The sequence below is a fragment of the Siniperca chuatsi genome, linkage group LG21, assembly GCF_020085105.1.
Source record: "Siniperca chuatsi isolate FFG_IHB_CAS linkage group LG21, ASM2008510v1, whole genome shotgun sequence".
NCBI classification, from domain to species: domain Eukaryota; kingdom Metazoa; phylum Chordata; class Actinopteri; order Centrarchiformes; family Sinipercidae; genus Siniperca; species Siniperca chuatsi.
Window position 1 is genome coordinate 13,427,333 of NC_058062.1, and position 19,265 is coordinate 13,446,597.

The 19,265-nt window shown below is 40.7% G+C and overlaps 3 protein-coding genes across 10 annotated transcripts in view; 2 read left to right on the forward strand and 1 right to left on the reverse strand.

The window, feature by feature from the left end:
• prkcab (protein kinase C, alpha, b) overlaps positions 1-11,705 on the reverse strand; it is a 110,669-nt gene extending 98,964 nt beyond the window's left edge. For 2 of the 5 annotated variants that reach the window (XM_044180913.1, XM_044180912.1), the window contains exons 1-2: positions 11,144-11,705; positions 10,759-10,790 (exon numbers count right to left, since the gene is read on the reverse strand). In XM_044180913.1, coding sequence (XP_044036848.1) covers positions 10,759-10,790; positions 11,144-11,310 — 199 coding nt within the window. In that variant the 5' untranslated portion in view covers positions 11,311-11,705. Of the gene's footprint in view, positions 1-5,599; positions 5,661-10,758; positions 10,791-11,143 lie in introns of those variants that run through there. The other 3 variants (XM_044180914.1, XM_044180915.1, XM_044180917.1) reach the window with 3 other exon arrangements.
• On the forward strand, positions 8,437-10,438 carry LOC122868701. Its single transcript, XM_044180918.1, has 5 exons — positions 8,437-8,893; positions 8,997-9,055; positions 9,141-10,190; positions 10,284-10,316; positions 10,389-10,438. The coding sequence occupies exons 1-3, from the start codon at positions 8,871-8,873 to the stop codon at positions 10,175-10,177; spliced, it is 1,119 nt and encodes a 372-aa protein (XP_044036853.1). The 5' UTR covers positions 8,437-8,870; the 3' UTR covers positions 10,178-10,190; positions 10,284-10,316; positions 10,389-10,438.
• Positions 11,706-12,006: 301 nt separating the features above from the next.
• cep112 (centrosomal protein 112) overlaps positions 12,007-19,265 on the forward strand; it is a 103,193-nt gene continuing 95,934 nt past the window's right edge. The window contains exons 1-4 of one of the 4 annotated variants that reach the window (XM_044180911.1): positions 12,007-12,141; positions 12,552-12,657; positions 12,776-12,966; positions 13,318-13,481. In XM_044180911.1, the coding sequence (XP_044036846.1) occupies positions 12,558-12,657; positions 12,776-12,966; positions 13,318-13,481 (455 nt within the window). In that variant the 5' untranslated portion in view covers positions 12,007-12,141; positions 12,552-12,557. Of the gene's footprint in view, positions 12,142-12,163; positions 12,451-12,551; positions 12,658-12,775; positions 12,967-13,317; positions 13,482-19,265 lie in introns of those variants that run through there. The other 3 variants (XM_044180910.1, XM_044180908.1, XM_044180909.1) reach the window with 3 other exon arrangements.

Here is a 19,265-nt window from a genome sequence, read left to right on the forward strand (position 1 = left end):
AAAAACATACACAGACACTGTACTGGGAAGAGACAGTGATTTTGTAACAGATGCGAAACAGTGTGGTGGAAAGTTATCAGCATGTTTGTGGCAACACTCGGAGCCAGACGTTTATTGCATCTTGTCAGAAACCTCTTCTGTCTCTCCTCTTGGTGCCATTTTTGGAAACCACAAAGACTAAATAACAGTGCAGTGACTGCTCCTGTCACTCTCTGTTGTCATTTATGCACACAGCACAAACAAACGCAGCCACATACAAGTTTTTTGAGGACAGTGTCACACACATCCTTCTAGTATCTTCTCGTTCTCCCAGATTTCTCCCTCCAAGCCTTCTCTGACTGCTCTTTTGCCTTTATTTGTTAAAACAGAGATTATGAGGGAACAGCATGTGTCATGTTATTACGCTGCATTGTGTCTCAGCAAAAACACACAGGCAGCTCCCTGACAATTAACTACCCACTCTCAGCTGAGTAATGCCACAGAGCCTCCAAAAAGACCCCTTTTTAATGTCACCAGATGACATTGTGTTATGCAAGCAAAACACTGTGACATGATCTGCTGAGACAGTCTGTTAAAATGAAAATATTGCACTTGTGGCGGTCACTGCTGCAATGAGAATGGGGGCAGAGTCTGTCGTGAATTGGCTACGAAATGGTCTCCTCCCTGTTTTTGTGCTGCAGGGCGTGATCACCAAGTGCTGCCGGTTTGGGATTTCAGCACTTCATTCATGTCTTGATTTATACTGCCTTATGATATCATAAACGTTCCACCCAAACAGGCTCACAAATGCATTGTCACAGCAGCTGAGGCCCATTTTTTGTATAAATGGGAGCTGAAGAGGTGATGCCAAGCTCCCGTGTTGAATCATCATTTAAGGATTATTTGGAAACAAGGGGTGTTTTGTGTTTTGTTTTGTTTTTTTAATGGAAGTGCTCGCCTGGGGTAGTTGGTAGATCGGTAGTTGGGAGATCTGGCAAATCACAGGCAGAGTGAGGGCCAAGCAGTTACCATGGGAACCTTGGCACACCATGCTGGCATATCTGGCAAGAGTTTACAGTAGCTATGGAAGATGAGGAGAACTTATGCTGTTGATCGAAATTATTTTGTGTGAGATGACACAGGGCAGGGTCATTGTCTATCTACGCATGATGGATTCACAGAAAATGAGGCATGTACTGTTTTAAATTGTACCTCATTGATATCAGCCTTACTGTTCACTTTCACTCTCCTACAGCCGTATCAGAGCTATATTAAGTCGCTCCTAATGCAAAACCAACGTTTCCTGCTGCTTCACATTAAAGCTTTCCACTGGCGAAACACAGGATGGCTTTTATTGTGAAGCAGTAACAGGTGATGCAATGTATTTGTCATAACGATCCTTCATCAAAAATGCATCTACAAAACAAGACCACATTCATTTGCGGCCTTTTGGAGGGACACTGGTTTGCGTTGCAGTACTGGACAGTTTACAATACAAGCTACTTGTTTATGCCTTAACACCGAGTAACTCTGAATCCAAGACTGTAAACCATCTCCTGCCCTCTCCATTTCCCACCACTGTCATCCATTCCTTCTCACTCTCAATCCTCTCTCCTCCTCACCCTCATCCCCGCTTTACAGTGAGTGAGTTTTAAATGAGAGCTCTTTGTCTAGCACGCAGACTGTGGCAATCCCCTTATGTTGACACTCAGGAAGGTCTTGTGTCGCTCTGTCTTTAGGGGTGCTAACTGGCATACAGATCAAAAAGCCTTTCGGGCACCGGCAGGTTCTGCAATTCAATTTGACAAGCCACCAGTGCAGACAAAGAATAGCTAAAGCTGTGGTGGTTTGTATATTTGTAGAAGATAAAAAAGAACTTTGGTATCATCTGAATGAAAATTCTATGAAATAATACATTTTGGGAATAGATTCTATTGACAAGGCAATGACACACAATTTATAAAAGGTCTTAATACAAAACATAGCACTATGTCATTGCTAAATACTGTGTGTAATTTTAACCTGTTGTATATACAGTACTAGCTGCGGGGGCGTGATGCATATAACAAGACCGCGGGGTTGTAGATGTGATCTGATGGCTCACTTCGTAGCTACAGTAGCGTTGAGTGAGGAGTGGAGAGAAAGGGAAGGGAGACAGAGCAGAGAAAGGGAGGGGGCAACACTCAATAGTAAAAAGGGACATTTTGAATATGGAGCACAGACAAGCAGAGGCAGAATTACACATAATTATCCCGGCCAGCTAAACTTCCACTCTTGGTGTAATTAATGCCATTCAGCTCGGCGAGGGTTTAAAATTGTTGATATATTAGAGAATGTTTCAGTGATTTCTCCACAAGCCTATTGTAATGAGGGATTTTGATGTCAGTCAGGTTAGTTGAAATTTAGATATTTCAGTCGCCAACAAGTGAAAACTCTGTTTTTGTTGGTCTTCCAGGTGCTGATCATTATGCTGGCTGTAAAATCTAATTTGCTTTTGGATTAACATTTGAACTACTGTTCAAATAGTTCAAGGTATGAAATCAAGTGTCAATCGTATTTATTTACTTCTAATTTTTGCATTTTTTTTCCTGGCACTCATTAGGGAGAGACTTTTAATAAACAAAGTTCACTTTGGCATTTATGATTACATTTTAAAAAAAGACCTACGCTTTTAATTTAATGGATTCTCTAACTCATGCTATTTCCTACAAATATGGCAGGGTAAATAGTCAAGTACAGCAGAGAGAACACCCACAATGTTGAGCAGGAGATTCATAATTTTTCCACACAAAAAAAAACATAATAAAGCAACAAGGCTTAGACCTGTTTTGTAAAATAACCAAAGCAAGATTTAATGAATTGAATATAATGAAACATATCCTTTACATACAAAGCAGAGTGGAGCAGCGCTGCGTCTCAGCCTGCCGTTGTGTAAGATGTTTATTGTTCGGAGCTCCCCATCAGGAGTTGCACAGCTCTCTCATGTTTCAACGCCCACACACTTCTACTCCATGATTGGTTAATGAGGTCTACTGCTTCATTCAGAGTGGAGGAAGTGATTGGTTCTACACCTACGCTGCCATTAGTGCTCAGTGACGGTCTCGTTGGAGGCATGTGTCAGCCCTCGTCATGCTAACTGACACATACATGATGCCGCCCACAGGGGTAACAAATGTCCCAGAGAGCGGTGGAGCAGCCTACACCCAACGCCCTCATCTGTGCACATGATAAAGATCTCATCGTTATCACTTGATGAAGTAAATAGTCACTGAGTTGGAAATGAGAGTAGGAAAATTGGCTGCATTTGGTATGCAAATATATTTAAAACACAACAAACTAGGCTGGCTACAGTTATGGAGATGTCACCATAGAAGCAATGAGTGGACTTTAGAAGAGCCACAAACAACATAGAGATGATACATGCCAGTAACAGACAGCAAACATCAGCTCTTCTGAAATATCCTCGAGCAAAATACTGGATCTCTACACGGGAAGTGAGAGGAGAATGTTTCTTTTTAGGATCAATACATACAATTGTTTTTTTTTTAATGCAATGTCAATGACATTCTCACCTCATTTCATAATCGGGATATTAAAGACACAGTGAAATAAAAATAAATTTTCTATGTTCTACTCCTTTGTCCCTGTGTCAATTGTTCCGTTATCTCTTGGTATATATATCAAATAAAATCTTTTTGGAGTGTTTTCATATCTAAATCCCTCAATTTTCCTGTAAAATGTTAAAACATTTCTGATCACTCATCATAAACTTAGGGGTGTGTACATGAATGCATCCAATCAAGTGTGATTTGGGGCAACTAGTAGGAGGTGTTTGATTGGATGTCAAAAAACTTTGTTTACATTTCCAAAAACAGCATGGTTGTGCTGTAATTTGTTAATTTCTTCATCATCGTCCTCCTGCTGACCTAACATCATGGGTGGAGGAGGTGTGAGTGGAGGCCTACAGTCCTCTACAGCGCCATAAGTGCTAAGCCATGCCCACTTCGTGGGATCCAATCAAATCTGACCAATCTGATTTACAGATTTACCACAGAAGATAAAGGCGGTCTCACTTACATTTCACTGGCTTTAAAGCGGCTATAATGGATATTTTTATTACAACAAAGTATCAAATGGCAATATGACAATGTGAAGGGGGTTGCTCGTAGTGATGAACCTACAGAGAATCTGAATCTGCAGCTCCCCTCAGCTTTACGGAGCTTTATAGTGAGTTTCACCTGATTGTTTAGCTGTCCAGTCCACAACTTCACTATTCTGGTTCACTCTCACCACTCTCATAGTGTCGTTTTCAGCTGCAGCAGGCAGCTGTTTACAGCAAAAAAGCTCTAAAAACCCACTTTACACTACCTGCTCAGCACCAAACAGCAGACAGACACATTTAGCAACTAGCTGGTGAACATAGTGGAGCATTTAGCAGCTAAAGAGCCAGCTATTTTTCTCAGGAATTGGTAGAGACCAAAAACAGAGTTAAAAGAGAGTGAATATTTAACTCAGATGTAACTTGGCCACAGTTTACAATTGGTCTTCACCTAGACATAATATCCACCGCTGTTTTCACTCCTCTCTTTTTCATGTGCTCTGAGTAGTCACACTGTTTGCTTTATCTTTGCCAGAACTCTGCAGCAAGAAGCCAGAATGTGTAAAAGGCATCTTTGACTTGTTCATCTCACTCACCCTCACACTTCCATCCATGCAACTGCAAATCCCCCTGTGTTTATTTAGCCTCGTACGTATGCGTTCACCTTTCCCTTCTTCTCAGCTTCTTTCCACACTGCCTATATTGTTACATCTTCTTCTTTCTCTTCTTCTTCTTCCACTTCCAACCACCTCTCCCTCCATCTCTGGCCTTACTTCTGTCCAGACGTAGTGCTCTCCTCACAGCGATGGGTTCTCAACTCTCCAGACGCCACAGTAATTTCCACAGACGCTCAAATTCAAAGGCTAGGGAGGAGTGGAAGGCAAGGGGGAGAGCAGAGCATCAACCATGGTAGCAAGTGAACACACTCACTCACTCGCTCACTCACTCACTCTCACACCACTGGTTTCAATGAGATGATCTGACGTTTGGAGAAAAGTTGTTAAGTATAAACTGTGCAACAGTGTAACATTTGGGCAGGAACAGTTTTCCTGTAGAAATTAATAATTAATAATAAGTCAGAAATTTAACTAATTAAAACATCTTTTTTGTCATATTTTGACATGACTCACCTTTGTTAATGTGTCATACTTTCTCAAGTCAAAAACTGAAGTAAAATAGAACTTGCAATTTTGACACCATTTGGAGTTGCAAATGTTGAATGCCTGTCCATCTGTCTGCTGTCCATAAATGCAACATGACAGCCTATTACTAATTTCTGCATCATTTGATTTCAGTGAATATGCTCACAGTAGTGAAATGTTAAATTGATCAAATCACACTGGGTAATTCCTAACTAGAAAGTTGGTTTGTGGTCAGGTGTCCACCTAATAGTTCCATTATGAATAATTCCCATTTTGCCATTTGGGTAAAGAATCATGACCTCTATAAACCGAAAGAATCATCATGTTGCTACTCTTCTGACTTGTGTAATCTAGTGGGTCCAAATGATGTTTTCCATACATTAGTATGAAGTTTCTGTTTGAGTCCATTCTGCAGTAGCTGGGGGAACATCCCTACATCCCTACGAAGAACAAAAAAGAAAGAAAAAGACATGTGTTGAATATATTATATACTTAATCATAATACAAAGATGGTTTATTTCTGAGGGAGGGACATTTCTACTAAACTAATACGATCTTTTAAATCAAATTTTAAAATGTTCGTACCAATCATTTTGAAGTCCGAATTGAGGGTTAATGGGGTTTATATTTGGCATTAAATCTTATAATATTTAAAATCATACAGTATGATAAATCGACTTATCTCACTGGAATAGTTTATGTCCAGATTTTACATTTTGTGTGTTCCTTTTTCTGACACAAAAATGTATGATTCATGATTAAAAAAACACAACAACACATGATGAAAGTGAGTGGGAATGACAAAATACAAGATGCACAGCGAGAGGGAGAAAAGGGAGGGGTAGTGATGTCCAAGTGGAGTGTATAATGGTATTGGGAGTATAGGATGTAACTCAGCAGGTCCATATGACTGGATGCATCACTGCAGATTCTCCACAGTGGACCACGTCACAGCCAATGAGATAACCAAGCATTTCTCTTTAATGTACATTAAATACACCAACTAATGTAATTTACAGTGAATTGTAAGGTGGGATTTTTGAATAACAAGGTTTTTAATTAAACTGAAGTGAATGACATCCTGTAGAGTTCCTATGGTGACAGGAAATAGGTTACAGTGAATGTACAACAATCCTTGGTTATTCAAGAACATGCCAATAAATGTGAGGCTGGTGAACAAAAGGGGCATTACGTATGATCTTGGTTATTAAGTGATTCATTCATCTGTAATTCTGCAACATGCGGCCTACATGTCTAACCAAGGAGAACCAGACATCACCTCTGTTACCTTTTAACAATAAAAAGGTAGACCAGTCACCAACCTGGGCGCAGCGGGGGTTCGGTACTCCACCCACGCAGAGATCCTTTAGTAATAAAGACGTTTCCACTGCCATGACACTACACTCCACTGCTCGCTATTGTGTGGTAGGGGTGGGTGATCACAGGAGAAAAAGAAAATAAAAGCTGCTATCTGGCTTTTCAGTGCACAGCAGGAAGCCCTAGACAGCCCTTAATCTACCCACGCCTTAGAAACCATAAACTGATATCAGCCATGCAGGGCAACGGATAAAGATTTATCCCCTGTCTAATAACTTTAAGAAGCCACATGTTCTGCTGGTGAGCTGTACCTCACACATGCGGCACTGTCACCTTTACGAGTCTTACAATGACTGTCGGTGTCACAGAGGCTCAAGTATTTGACTTTACATGCCTGCCTCAGAGAAACAGTTCTTAGAGGTTCATTTCTTGAGTTTTATGCATGAACAACAAGCTTAAGAAGTTCCAAGTTTGCATTCACAAAAGGAAATATATGCTTTTTAGTCTCATAGTGCTAAATATTTGAGCTAAACTCTTGCTGCACTGTCTGTCTCACAGTCCCATGTAACAACAATCCAATATCCCATGTTTCCATAGTGTTATCAACAATTACAAAAGCCATTATGCATCCATCCCATGAAGAAAAGAGAGAGGTCTGTTCATCAAGGCCTCTGGGGATTATCCCACTATATGGTTCTCAAAAAAAGAAATGCATTCCTTATGCACACTCATTTGTCAGCCCACTTCCATGATGCATTCATGGTCAAGCTCCACTGGCAAACAGTGCTGCGAATGGACAGTTCAGCCCCTGTACACATGAGGAATTTGAAACCGTCATGTAGAAAAAAAGGAACATGATTTGTAATCTCTAGGCAATGCATGCACTTTTATACACGCATGAAAACTCACAGATATGCACAACATACTGTAAGCTTGAGCACAACATATGCAGTCATATTCCCATCTCCTATGACCTGAAAGAAGAACTGTGACTTTTGAAATCTGGTGTTAAAACATGTAGGACATAGGGTAGGCACTGTTTCAGCAGAGAGTTAATTAAAGCCACAGATCTTCACACTGCAGCATCACTATGCAGAATGACACTTGTTGGCATGAGAAGACACACATACCAATAACTTTGGTGCAACGACAGGTAAAGTGAGAGTGAGATGGATGCATGATGTAGGTCCATTGTCCCTATGTTGTGAGTTTATCATCATGGCAGTGCAGTCAGCCCCAGGATTGATCAGACCATGAAATCATTTTCCAGTCATTGGTAGTTCAGAGCAGATGTTTCTCGACTCATTACAAACACCTTCACCTGTTTCGTTCAGGTTTGAGAGTAAGACGCTATACTTTCAGACGATGTACCCCACAGCGGACTGGCATTTACTTGAAACGGTCGGAGCCATCCAATGCTACACCAACACATTCATCTATACACGGTTGGATCTCGTATGCTAAACATTTTGATGAGGTGTATTCTGCTTCTACTCATTGTATAAGCTTGAGATTGCCACCTTCTAAATGCACAGCAACTCTACAGTCAATCAAGCCTTCTTCAATGTCTGGCAGATCACACTTTAAGCTCAATCGCAGGAATCTTGCAAAGCGTGTGGAAATAGAGTTGCTGTGCCATGCCTCTATTTATGTACTTGCACTTATGCAAAAGGAGGAGAGGCGCTACACTCAGAATGTAACATCTCTAACTTTAATTAGGCATTATACATATTACATCTCATTTCCATAAACTTTATTTTCTCCATCCAATATTTCCTCATTTATATTACACTATAGTTTTTGTTTCCATTTTGTGTGCAAGCGGCTTACTGGTGATCTAACCTTAATTTGACCCCAGTAAAAACTCTTCCTGTTTTCGTCTTTGTCTTCCTCACTCCTCACACCCTTTCCCTTGCCATTCTCCCCTTCAGCTGCCACAGTATCAGATGTCTAAAGAGAAATGTTATACTGGCAAAGATGGCGGCAACAGGTTGTTGATTTCAGGGCAGATGTGGCACCCTGACTCCACGTAGAAGCTTTAAGTGAAAATCTACTCTAGCCTTTGAAAAATACAAGGATGACTTTCACACTGAAACAATAGGTGGTGTTGTCCAGCTGCCACACCTGTTAACAATCTGGCCACTAATTGCTCTGTGAGCAGCTGTTGCTAATGGTCTCCGTTAAGTACGACATGGAGTGTCGATATAAAAGAGACACAAAGGGATTTGTAATAAGCTCAGAGGTTACTCTCAAATCTAGTTAGTCCCACTGAGCAGCTTGTTTCAAACCATAGCATCTGAGGAGTACAGGGTGCTGCTTCTCAGCTAACAGCCATGGCTCTTGGACTCCTTTTGCTGTAGGTTTTATTCATGTTGTGAGTTTCTGAACACTGTTTTAATTACCTCTAACAGAGTAACTTTAATCAGATGATTTTTTTTTTTTTAACTGTCCTCTTGCAGGGTTTCCTGGATTTCTTTTTTGTTATTTGATGACAGCACTGGTCTACCAGCTATAAAAGGTAAAAATTTTTTTTTTTTTTTTTTTTAATTACCACCTTATTTTAAGCCTTAACATCTATTTTATCTAATCTGTTAATTTTACAGGGTTTAGATATCAATCTCAGATTGACTCACGTAACCTAATTGATGATGGAGAAGATGAAGTGTTTACCTCACCTACACTGAGTAACAGGCGGGCTTCAAATAACCAACCGACTGGTCCCGTATACACGAGCTACAACAAGCCTCTAGTTGCACAACAGCCAGACCTGGTCCCATCACGACAAAACCTACCAGATTCAGCTAGTGTCCCTGAAGTAGAGAAACTTGTTAATGGTGAGCCACGAGACTGGGGACTTGGAAACCTTGACAAACCACTCTCCTTTCCTTTAAACTTCAACTACCAGCCAAATGATCCAGCAAAGCCTCAGCCAGGCCCTGTCCAACCTCAATCATCACTTGACACACTGCCTGCTACTCGTTACGCTAGTGCAGCTGTCTACTACGAGCCTGCCCCATCCTTCACCTCTGAGGCCGCAGAGTCTCCTAGCTTTGAGTCTTGGCAGCCTGAGCCAGTTAGTAGCGCTGCCTACAGCACAGCTGGAGGTGACTCGAGTAACGTTCCCCATCTTGTCTACGAGAATGTCTTTCACTATCCCTCGGAGAATACTGAGCCTTCTCAAAGTTATGGCGCTGTCTCCAACATAGCAGGAGGCTCTGGTCAAATGACAGAGGGGTCTTCAAATGGCGATGCCTCCACACTAGCGGAACAGTCATTCCCCAGTTATCCAACTAATGTAGGAGCCCAGCCTGTCTTTTCCTATGGGATGGGAAGCCCCTCTACTAGCAGAGAAGAGAACCTTAACTTTGGTCAAACAGACTACCAGCCACATCAGCTCCCTTGGTATCCCCAAAAACCACTTTTCACTCAAAAAGATGAATTTTCGCAGGGACTGAGTGAACTAAGCCGTCCTCGCCCACCTCTTTCAAGCCGCATTGTCCAGTCCAGAAATGGCTACAAGCGACGCAGTTATCTTTTCAACAAATCCAGGTACTCTCCAGAACTTGGACCTCAAATGCCTGTAAGCTGGAAGGGTGTCGGCGGTCCTGCACCTAGTCGACCAGCTGCCCCAAAAGCTTAAATGACCCTTAAAGGTATGTCTACTGCTTAAAATGTAAGTCCTTAAATGATTAAACAAATGTCCTTCTTACAGAAATGATGCCTAATCAATAAGGTTTGTCTTTCAGAGCCAAGTGATAAACATGGATATTGTGTTGCAGGTAATTTTTTTCTTTTTTCTTTACATTTCAAAAGTAACTGTCCTGCAAATTAACCTGTTTTCTTGCTTGCAGAATGATGTGCCTGCTGGAGAATTTCAAAATAAAAGTTGTAACTATTCTAATGTAGGCTTTCAATTTGTTCGACAAGATCTGCAACCTTATACAGTATTTGCTCATGGAACCACAAACTTATTTGCTAAATGCTTAAATAGAGATTTAGACATCCCATAAAATGGGATGTATGAATATGAACACTAATTTTCCTGCTTTCCATGCTAAAGCATGGCGCTTTAGCTACAGGATGGGTTGAGCTGGGGTTTTGTCCCTTGGGTCAAACAGACAAATGGTGCGTCAAAATACACTTTTTTTTTTTTTTTTTTTTTTTTTACCCCCTCTGACTCTGCTACTAACAAATGCACCAACATGCATGCAAGTGGTTTACCTTGGCATTGAAATCCTTGTTTTCCAAATCCCCTGCAACAAAAAACAAGTGTTACAAAGGGCTGTTTTATTCTGCTACAGGAATGTAAAGGCTAATGGCCTCTTATGAACTAGTTAATGTGACAAATATGCAAAGTCTATAAACTCATGTCAGTAAACTCTAAACTGCAAGTCGGAGTAAACTAAATATAGCACAGCTATGGAAAACAACTTGCGACAAGGTATCTGCAAGATGTTACATCGAAGCATGTAAACATATTAAACCACAGCTCTTCAGTGACTTTAACATATGGGGGGGGGGGGGTAATTCTGCTATTAAAACTAATCGTGACAGTGAGGGCTGCACCAGCTCTTTAAACAGACAGGTGTGCATAAGGGAGGCTTACCATATGAAGTCTGTACAATGGCTGCAGAACGTCGGCTGCTTGAAAAACCTCGCAGTAAATTTATGGTTCTTCACTTCATGCACATTTTTCTGCCGCAAAGCACCTTTGCGGGCGAATCGGTTCCCGACCCCAGCTGAGTCATTATAATGTAAAAGATGGTCAGCCATAATAGGGAAACAAACCACACAGCCACAACTAAGTGTTGTCCCGACCGATTTCTGAAAGGTCCTTATTTCTTCAAAGCTTTTGACAAGTGGTCACTGGTGTTTCTGCTAGGGTGCTCCTGACAGACCGCACGCCTCCCCTCTGCCTGCACTACAGCTGAGCGCTTCTTTTTCATTCAAAGTGACGTCGGCGAGGTCTGCCTTCACGTGCTGTAGGAATATTTCACTTCAGTTTCAGCGCAACCCAATTTCAAACCGACACAGGTGGTGTTTCGGGGGGAGTTAAACACATGAAAGTACGTCCACTAATGTTAAATGTGTACTAGTTAAGGCTATTTTGTTTTTAAAACTATTTTTCACATTGAGTTTTAAACCAAGGCGACATGTTCCTCCATCCGTTGCTGACCATCCCACAAACAGAATGTGTTGGGCGCCATCTTGTGGACGTAAACTGCATTACAGGTTTTGATTAAACAGAATCAAGCCAGGTATCAGTGAGACCGGTCGAAATATCGCAAAACAAAGGCGTTTTTCATTCCTGACTCACATTCTCGATTGTGGCAACTATCTCAAATATTTCACCCTATTTGTCTACATTTAATGTTTTTGTACAGGTGTGAATAAAACAGTGTATAGTCTAATTAGGCTAAACATCTTGCCTTAAAACAAACGGCAAACATAATAGCTCAAATACGTGCAATCGGCTATGGAGAAATGGATGTGCAGTTTCTATGGCAACAGGGAGACGCTGCGTCTCCGCGGAAAACGGATGTGGCGTAGAGTGAGGACGCTGAAGTTTTGAACCATTTCGAGCGGCGGAATTAGTGCTAAAAGGTAAGTCGCTTTTTAGTCCGTATTTTACATTTTCGTCAACACTGTGCCCTTTCCAGCTCGTCGTTGGTCTGTTCCCAAAAGTCTGTAAGAAATAACACCGCGAGCGGCGGTTTACTGGTCTGCTTTAGCTCGTTTGCTAATGCCTTAATTGCGCTGTCGTCTCTGTCTTTCAAGCACCTAGTTTAGCTAGTGCTCGTTATAGTTATTAGGTAGCTAGTTGTCATGTTATGCGTACATTACGTGACACGATGTTACCCTGCCTGTTTCATATAAGTAGACCTCCCTCCGGTTTTGAAAGCGAGTGAACAGGTCAGCTATAAGCACTCCTTGTAGCTAGTTAACAAAGACAACGCTAGCCAATAGTAACTTATTTCTTATTACCCGTTGTGACCATTTATTCATCCCCTCAGGACACCATGAGCAAACACGAGGACTCATGGGATAGGATGGACACTGAGTTTGACCGTTTTCTACTGGACATGAAGCCGTATGTCCTGAAACACCCCAACAAGACAGGTAAGATTTCATTCCATCTCTGTCCATGTCACTCAACATCACTGGTGTAGCAAACTTAATTGCAGGCTCTGTCTTGTGCTTTTCTTATACCCCTGTCCTTCTCTTACATTGACCTCAGAGCGCCAGCGATGTGCCATATGGATAAAGAAGCTGTGTGACCCAGCCACATGTGGTTCAGGTCTGATAGGCCGTAAAAACCGCAACATGTATGCCCGTTTGCTCCTTCACATGCTCAAAAGAGGGGTCCTGGAGTTGCCTTTCACCAGCAAACCAGAGCCGGGCAACCTCAAGACACTCCCTGCCTACATGGTAAGAATAACTGCTTCATCAAAGCATAAATATTGCTGTATTGCCATCTAGTAGTGACACAACTTGACAGTTTAAAACTGCTTTTGTGCCTTTATTTGTAGTATAAACAAACCCACTGTAGTGTATGTATGTATATAATGCTCTCATATTTTTGTTTAAATGAAAAGCCATTTTTTAGAGGCAACATACTCAAGGTCAGTTACCAAAAAAAAGATTGTAGCTTGAATCTAATGCATTTGAGTTGCAGCTCATTAAATATCATTGCAATATACATGCAATATATGGATAGCATATACTGATAGACTTAATTAACCCAAAGTTAATCTCCTCTCTTTGAATTTTCTTTTGTAGTCCATCTACTTTGATGAGCCACTGACTGGTCGGTCAGTGGAGCACAGCAATGCAGGTCTGCCTGACTGGGTGATGGGAGAGCTGGGTGGCTATACTGATGATAGTTTGGCTTTCGGTCTGCTTAAGGAGAGAACCAGTTCCTCGCCCATTGCAGCACATCGCAGGTATTATTCCACTGTACATTACCTCAGTTAAATACATATAACTTTACCTTTTGAAAATGTACCTAAATAAAACTGGCGATGACAATTAAACATCTCTCTATTTTTTTTTTTTAAACCTACATACATAAACATGGTCAGGATCTCAGCTTTATAGAGTTGATCATTATTATGCACTGATGCATGGTAATGCATGTTATTTATGATTAAAAAAAACTGACCAGGAACCACAAATAGTATTTGTGTACATAACATTTTTTCTTTTGTGCATTGGTCAGCTTTGCTTGTTGAATGCCTAATGTAGCTTAATTTTCTTCTTCTTGTCCACAGTCTACTGCTTTTAGTGTTCGATGAGATGTGCAATCTGGACTACTTGAATATTTATTTTCCTCTGACTTCTCAGCCAGGCGTTTTATTCCAATGGTTACACCACGTTCAGTATCACTTATACCCCATTCAGACCAACATGGTGACATGGGTTAAATCTGTGTCCTGGGTCTATCTGAATGGGTCAACGCACGTCAGCCGAGACCTCCTTCGAGACCCTCCTCCCGACCAGAGGTGGATGTGGGTCGGAGGCTGTCCGGCTTTGGGGAACTGGTGTTGCTACCATGAATGGAGATAAATTCAATTATTACAACGTTTAAAAGTAATTTAACTGACCTGACGGTCCAAAAAAGAGAGCGTATAGACAGACAGAAATGTGAAACTGCAACTTTTATCTGGTGATTATTCCATGTAATTAAGTGTAATTCTCAGGTTTATCAGTGAAGTATATGGAACTACACTGCAGACTGGAGTACTTTCTAACAGTGAGAAGCAGGTTGACACATGTCTCGTATAAATGGGTCCAACGCGGGTCGACCACTGCTTGAGTTGTTTTATGAGAGGAATATTATATTATCTGTCTTCACCTATTATTAATCGGATATTTACCTTTTAACTTTTCAATGCTGTTTGCTTGCTTTGTTTCTGTCTGTCTGTCTGGAGCAGAAAGCTGCTGTGTAAATTGTGAAGTGTACCAATAATGTGGACTGAGGGTTTGACTGAGTGTTGGAGAATGTTTACCAGTCAGATCTTCCATATATTTTTAATAGTGTGTTTGGTTCTTTACACAACTGTTTGCATCAATGAGCTCATCTAATACTGTGAGGAACTTTGATCTGAATTTCAAATGAAAAACTGAAACTGATTTCCATGTAGAGTATATTGGCAGTACAACTTTCCTAAGTGGAAGCATAACATACTCATACTCATGTATCCCACTGAATTCACCATTGCTTATTAATATGGCAGTGAGAGGTTCTGGCACCCCTCTCTTTTGAAATGCAACACATTTTGAAGTAAAAAGTCAAAAATGGGCATTCTAGTATGGTATTATCACTGTCCCTGCACAAATGGAGTTTATTGAAAAGAGAGCTCCTCCGTTGTTCCAGCTGATGACTTAACTTCTCAGATGAGAAGACTGACGAAAAAACCTTTTGGTCAGATACAGAAGATGCTATGTACAAGGCAGATAAAGATATTTATCCAAGCAAGTGCTTTTATCAGACTGAAAACATTGGCTGTTAAGCTGCATATACACGGCTTTCGTGCCTGATCGCCCATCGTATTTGCTCAGCAGCACTATCTGAAAAGCCAAAGACATTGCTAAGTTGTTGCATCAGTCTGCATGAGCTGTCCATTCTGACTTTTTTCAAAGAAATGCACTTCAAAACAGCATGACAGGATGAGGAACCTTTTGTATTCTCTAGCCATCTTTCTGCTATTTTCCTCTTTACACTTTCCCAGTTGTTGTACCTGAGGTCTAACCCCCACAGAGGAGAGAGGAAAGCAGAGAATAAGGCTTGGTAGCTCATTACCTTGTTCTCTGTTTCTTAAATTGTTTGTGTGAACTCTTTGAGCATGCCTCTCTAAATCATCAGTCATCCTAGTTTGCTGAGGGATATTTCCTCTGACTCCAGGCAGTTCAGGGGTTTGACAAAGTGATGTTAGTAATGGCTCCGGGTTTTTCATTCCAATTAGGAAGGAAGGAAGGAAAGGCAAATCAGAGCCCAGTGGCTCGATATGTACATTAGCATAATAAAAAGAGAGCACTGTAAGTGTAGTAAAGAGAGCTTAATATCCACTAGGGCGCTGTGTAAGAAAGAGTACAGGCCCTCTGCTGCCATATTTAGTTCAAATTTTACTGACTGAATATTTGATACTTAAAAAATCATCATTAGGGCTTGTCTTTAAATATTTGACACACTTTGTATGGAACACATTTTAATTCTGTGTTTTGATTTTGTATAATAACACTGGAAAATGACAAAATGAAATACATTTTAAAATACCAGCATACTTAAATCACTTCCTCCTTGAGTGTGGAGGTAATGGACACAATTATGTTGCAATGCAGTGGTTTTGTTTAGTTTATGGATGATTATGTTCATAAATATGTTTGAATCAGTTAGTTAAATTCAGCATAGCCTGATAGACTTTAGCTTATATGACTTGATGTCTAGCAGTGAGGTATTTTTACATCATTATTGACCTGTTTGAATGACTAAAAGGTTGCATCTGTTTGCATAATAGATGCTATAGCTTACATTACAAATAACAGTGTGGTTCCAGCCTCTTCCTCCACTCTGCTGTAGAGGGTGTGGATAGAGAGGTTTTGTGGTGAGCAGACTGCTGAGTACCATAGTGTCTGATTGGGATAAGACCATGAAAGACGCTCAGATCACAGGCTAACGTCCTGATGGAGAAAATTAGCCGGGCCAAGAGTCCTTTTATGTGTCTCTCTCATTTAGATAAGATTAAATGGAAGGAACTTGTCTGACTCCCTCCCTGTGATGTGGCAACGTTTGATCTCCGTCTCACTCGCCATTAGTCAGGTGATGGGCAGGGCTTCTTTTAGCTTGTGAAACTGTTGGGCCCAATTCAAGTTTCAAGATTTAAACACAAAGTTGGGATGATTTTCTGATGTTTTGAGATGTTACTTATGTTCCACACAGACGTGTGTGTGTGTGTGTGTGTGTTTTGTTTAACGTAATCTAACCTCATTAGTCCAAAATGCCCTAAGCAAATTCCACCAAGCATTCTACTATTGCAGTGCTATTCCTCATTTAGTCACAAGATGGAGCCACTGCTTTGTCTATAGCACTTATTCAGGCAAAGGAATGCTATGGGAAAGTAAGTACAGTCAGCGAGGGTCAAGAGATCAGACAAAACAGCTTTGGTGATTAGCCTACATATCTACTCCATCTTCTTATGTCACCTTGTGTTCAAAGGCGACAGATAATGATAAAGACATAAGGGAGAAAATTGTGGGTGTGGGTTGGTTTGACATGTTAACTTGGTAATCAGCACAGCTGGTGTCAGGTTCACTGCCAAAGTTTAGTTTTGGCTTTATCTCTTTGTACGTGACTACTCCATTTTCAGCAGCTTCTCTTTTAGGCCTTATTATTTTCTCTTCCTCTTAGTTTTGTCCTCCAACTGTGGGCTTTTTTATCCACATGAAAACTTTTAACCCCGCTTTCCCCTCTCCCTCCTCTACGTTTTTTGGGGGGTAAGTGCGACAATGACATTGTCCTCGCAGTTGCAGTAATCAGCCGCTGATGCTGGTGTAAACGCCTCACATCTCTCACTTACAGGCCAGAGTGTTTCCACTGATCTTGCGTCCAGGTGGTGTTGTGTTATGGTGGAGGGTGTGCAGGGGCAGAAGGATGTTTGTGTTCCAAGGTCAGACTGCTTTCCTGAGGGTGCCCGAGGCGGAGACCCGGGCCGGCTGGCTCTGCACCTGGAGGTCAGGCTGGGGTATGGATGTCAGGCTGCTTTAATCAGCCAAGCTGCAGCTTCTGAGGCTCTACATGGTGTTCTCATTTTCTTCTGTGTGTGCGTGTGCATGTGTGTGTGCAGCTCTGGCCTGACTTGCCACTGCTTTGATCTCTGGGCCTCAGACTCCAGACACATCTGATTCAATTATCCTCATCCACCTGTTGACTTAGAGGCCCAAGATTTTAAAGCTTGGCCCCCTTATCCAAGTTTCGTGTGTGCGTGCGTGTGCGCCCGCATGCACAGACAAACCAGTATGTGAGAGAGAAGGAGTGCGTGAGTACATGAAAGCTGAAGTCTGCAGGGTTTTATTTGAAAATTTTGATAATTATAAATTAGTGAGCAAATATTAAATCCCTAACAGTATCATTGCAATTGTATTGTATTGGTCTTTTCCTGTGATAGTTGTCTTTTTAATTTTATTATTTAAGGACATCTGTCCCTCAGAGGTACTGTATATATGCCTCAGTTGTTTTTGCTGCCCTCCTATTGTAGCTGATGTACAAACAAGTGCATCAACACTTTGATGGTGCTCAGGTCAATTAATGCATTTGTAACGCATTATTTACAACACATGGCATGTCAGTGAGAGACTTCCTGGTATGTAAATGGACATCACACTGCCCCATGACAACAACTGTACATGTACAGAAGCACAATGTAATTATTACATACAGTATTAGTATACAGGGCTCCAAAATTCTGTGCAGCTTTAAGAGTGAATGGAGTGAATTAACCATGGAAAAACACAAGCAAACCTGGTTCAATAAGAAACTTGCTCTCACTGAGGTGTTCCTCCTGAGGGTCTAAACGTTGGTGCTTTTGAAGATATAGTATCTAGGATCTGATGTGTGTTATCATATTTTATGTCCTCATAACTGTCCAGTCTTATCCCCAGAATCTTATCTACCAGTATCTTACCAGAATCCTATTTATCAATCACTTAAATACTTTATGTTGCAAAAATAGGGATTAGTTTAGTTTAGCTTCCTTTCAATTAGGATGTCTCTTTTTACAAGAGAGCCCTGAGAACAAAATACATATGTACAATATCACAGCACGACAATTCAGTCATTGCACACACACATACTAATTAAAACGGTCCCAAATGTTATTAAAAATGTTAGCAAGAAGAACATATATGTCCCTCAGATGGACCTAATTCTTATAGGCAAATAATTATACTTAGCAAATGAATACAACATATTAACATCACTGTGCATACAGTTAAATATAGCATTTTTATATATATATATATATATATATATATATATATATATATATATATATATATATATATATATATATATATATATATATATATATATATATATATATATATATATATATATATATATATATATATATATATATATAATTAGTCTTTTAACAGTACCTAGAGCCATTGCAGCCAACAATAGATTACAATTATATAAAGAACCAGACGTTTCAGGAACATAGCAATAATTTAGCCATTGTTCTATTCTTTAGTTCGTGCTGTGAAATAGCTACCATGTAGAATACCTATATAAACCGTGATAAAAACAGAGTTACGAGATGTATTAACACTGCGTTGGTGTTATATGCGTGTTCCTTAACTTAGGGCTATTTAAGGTAAGCTACAAATGACAAAGGTGCTTGCACAGATATCTTTCCTGTTCTATATTCAGCAGTCTTTCCAGAAACCTCACAGCTATAGTGCTTACATGGGAGGAAAAGAACGCCCATAGGTTCCAAGTGTGAAATAGTGCCCTCTAGAAAACAATTTGATGTCTTTATTAGATGACAGTGATTTTTGTTTTCTATTTCATTGTTGTCCTACGTCTTCTCTAACATCTTCATTCAGTTAACATTAGTGGGCCATTAGTGCCTCATGTGCCTGCGCTTAATGAGATGGTGAGCTCAATCATGCCTGTCTGTGTGTGTGCGAGAGAAAGAGCGTAGTGGGAATGAGAAGTGTGTCTGTTT

Bases quoted from the DNA above. Each gene is read 5' to 3' on its own strand.
- LOC122868701 (XM_044180918.1), top strand. From the start codon at position 8,871: ATGGCTCTTGGACTCCTTTTGCT. The intron at 8,894-8,996 runs GTAGGTTTTATT...GTCCTCTTGCAG, and splicing joins GCTCTTGGACTCCTTTTGCT to GGTTTCCTGGATTTCTTTTT. The intron at 9,056-9,140 runs GTAAAAATTTTT...TTAATTTTACAG, and splicing joins TGGTCTACCAGCTATAAAAG to GGTTTAGATATCAATCTCAG.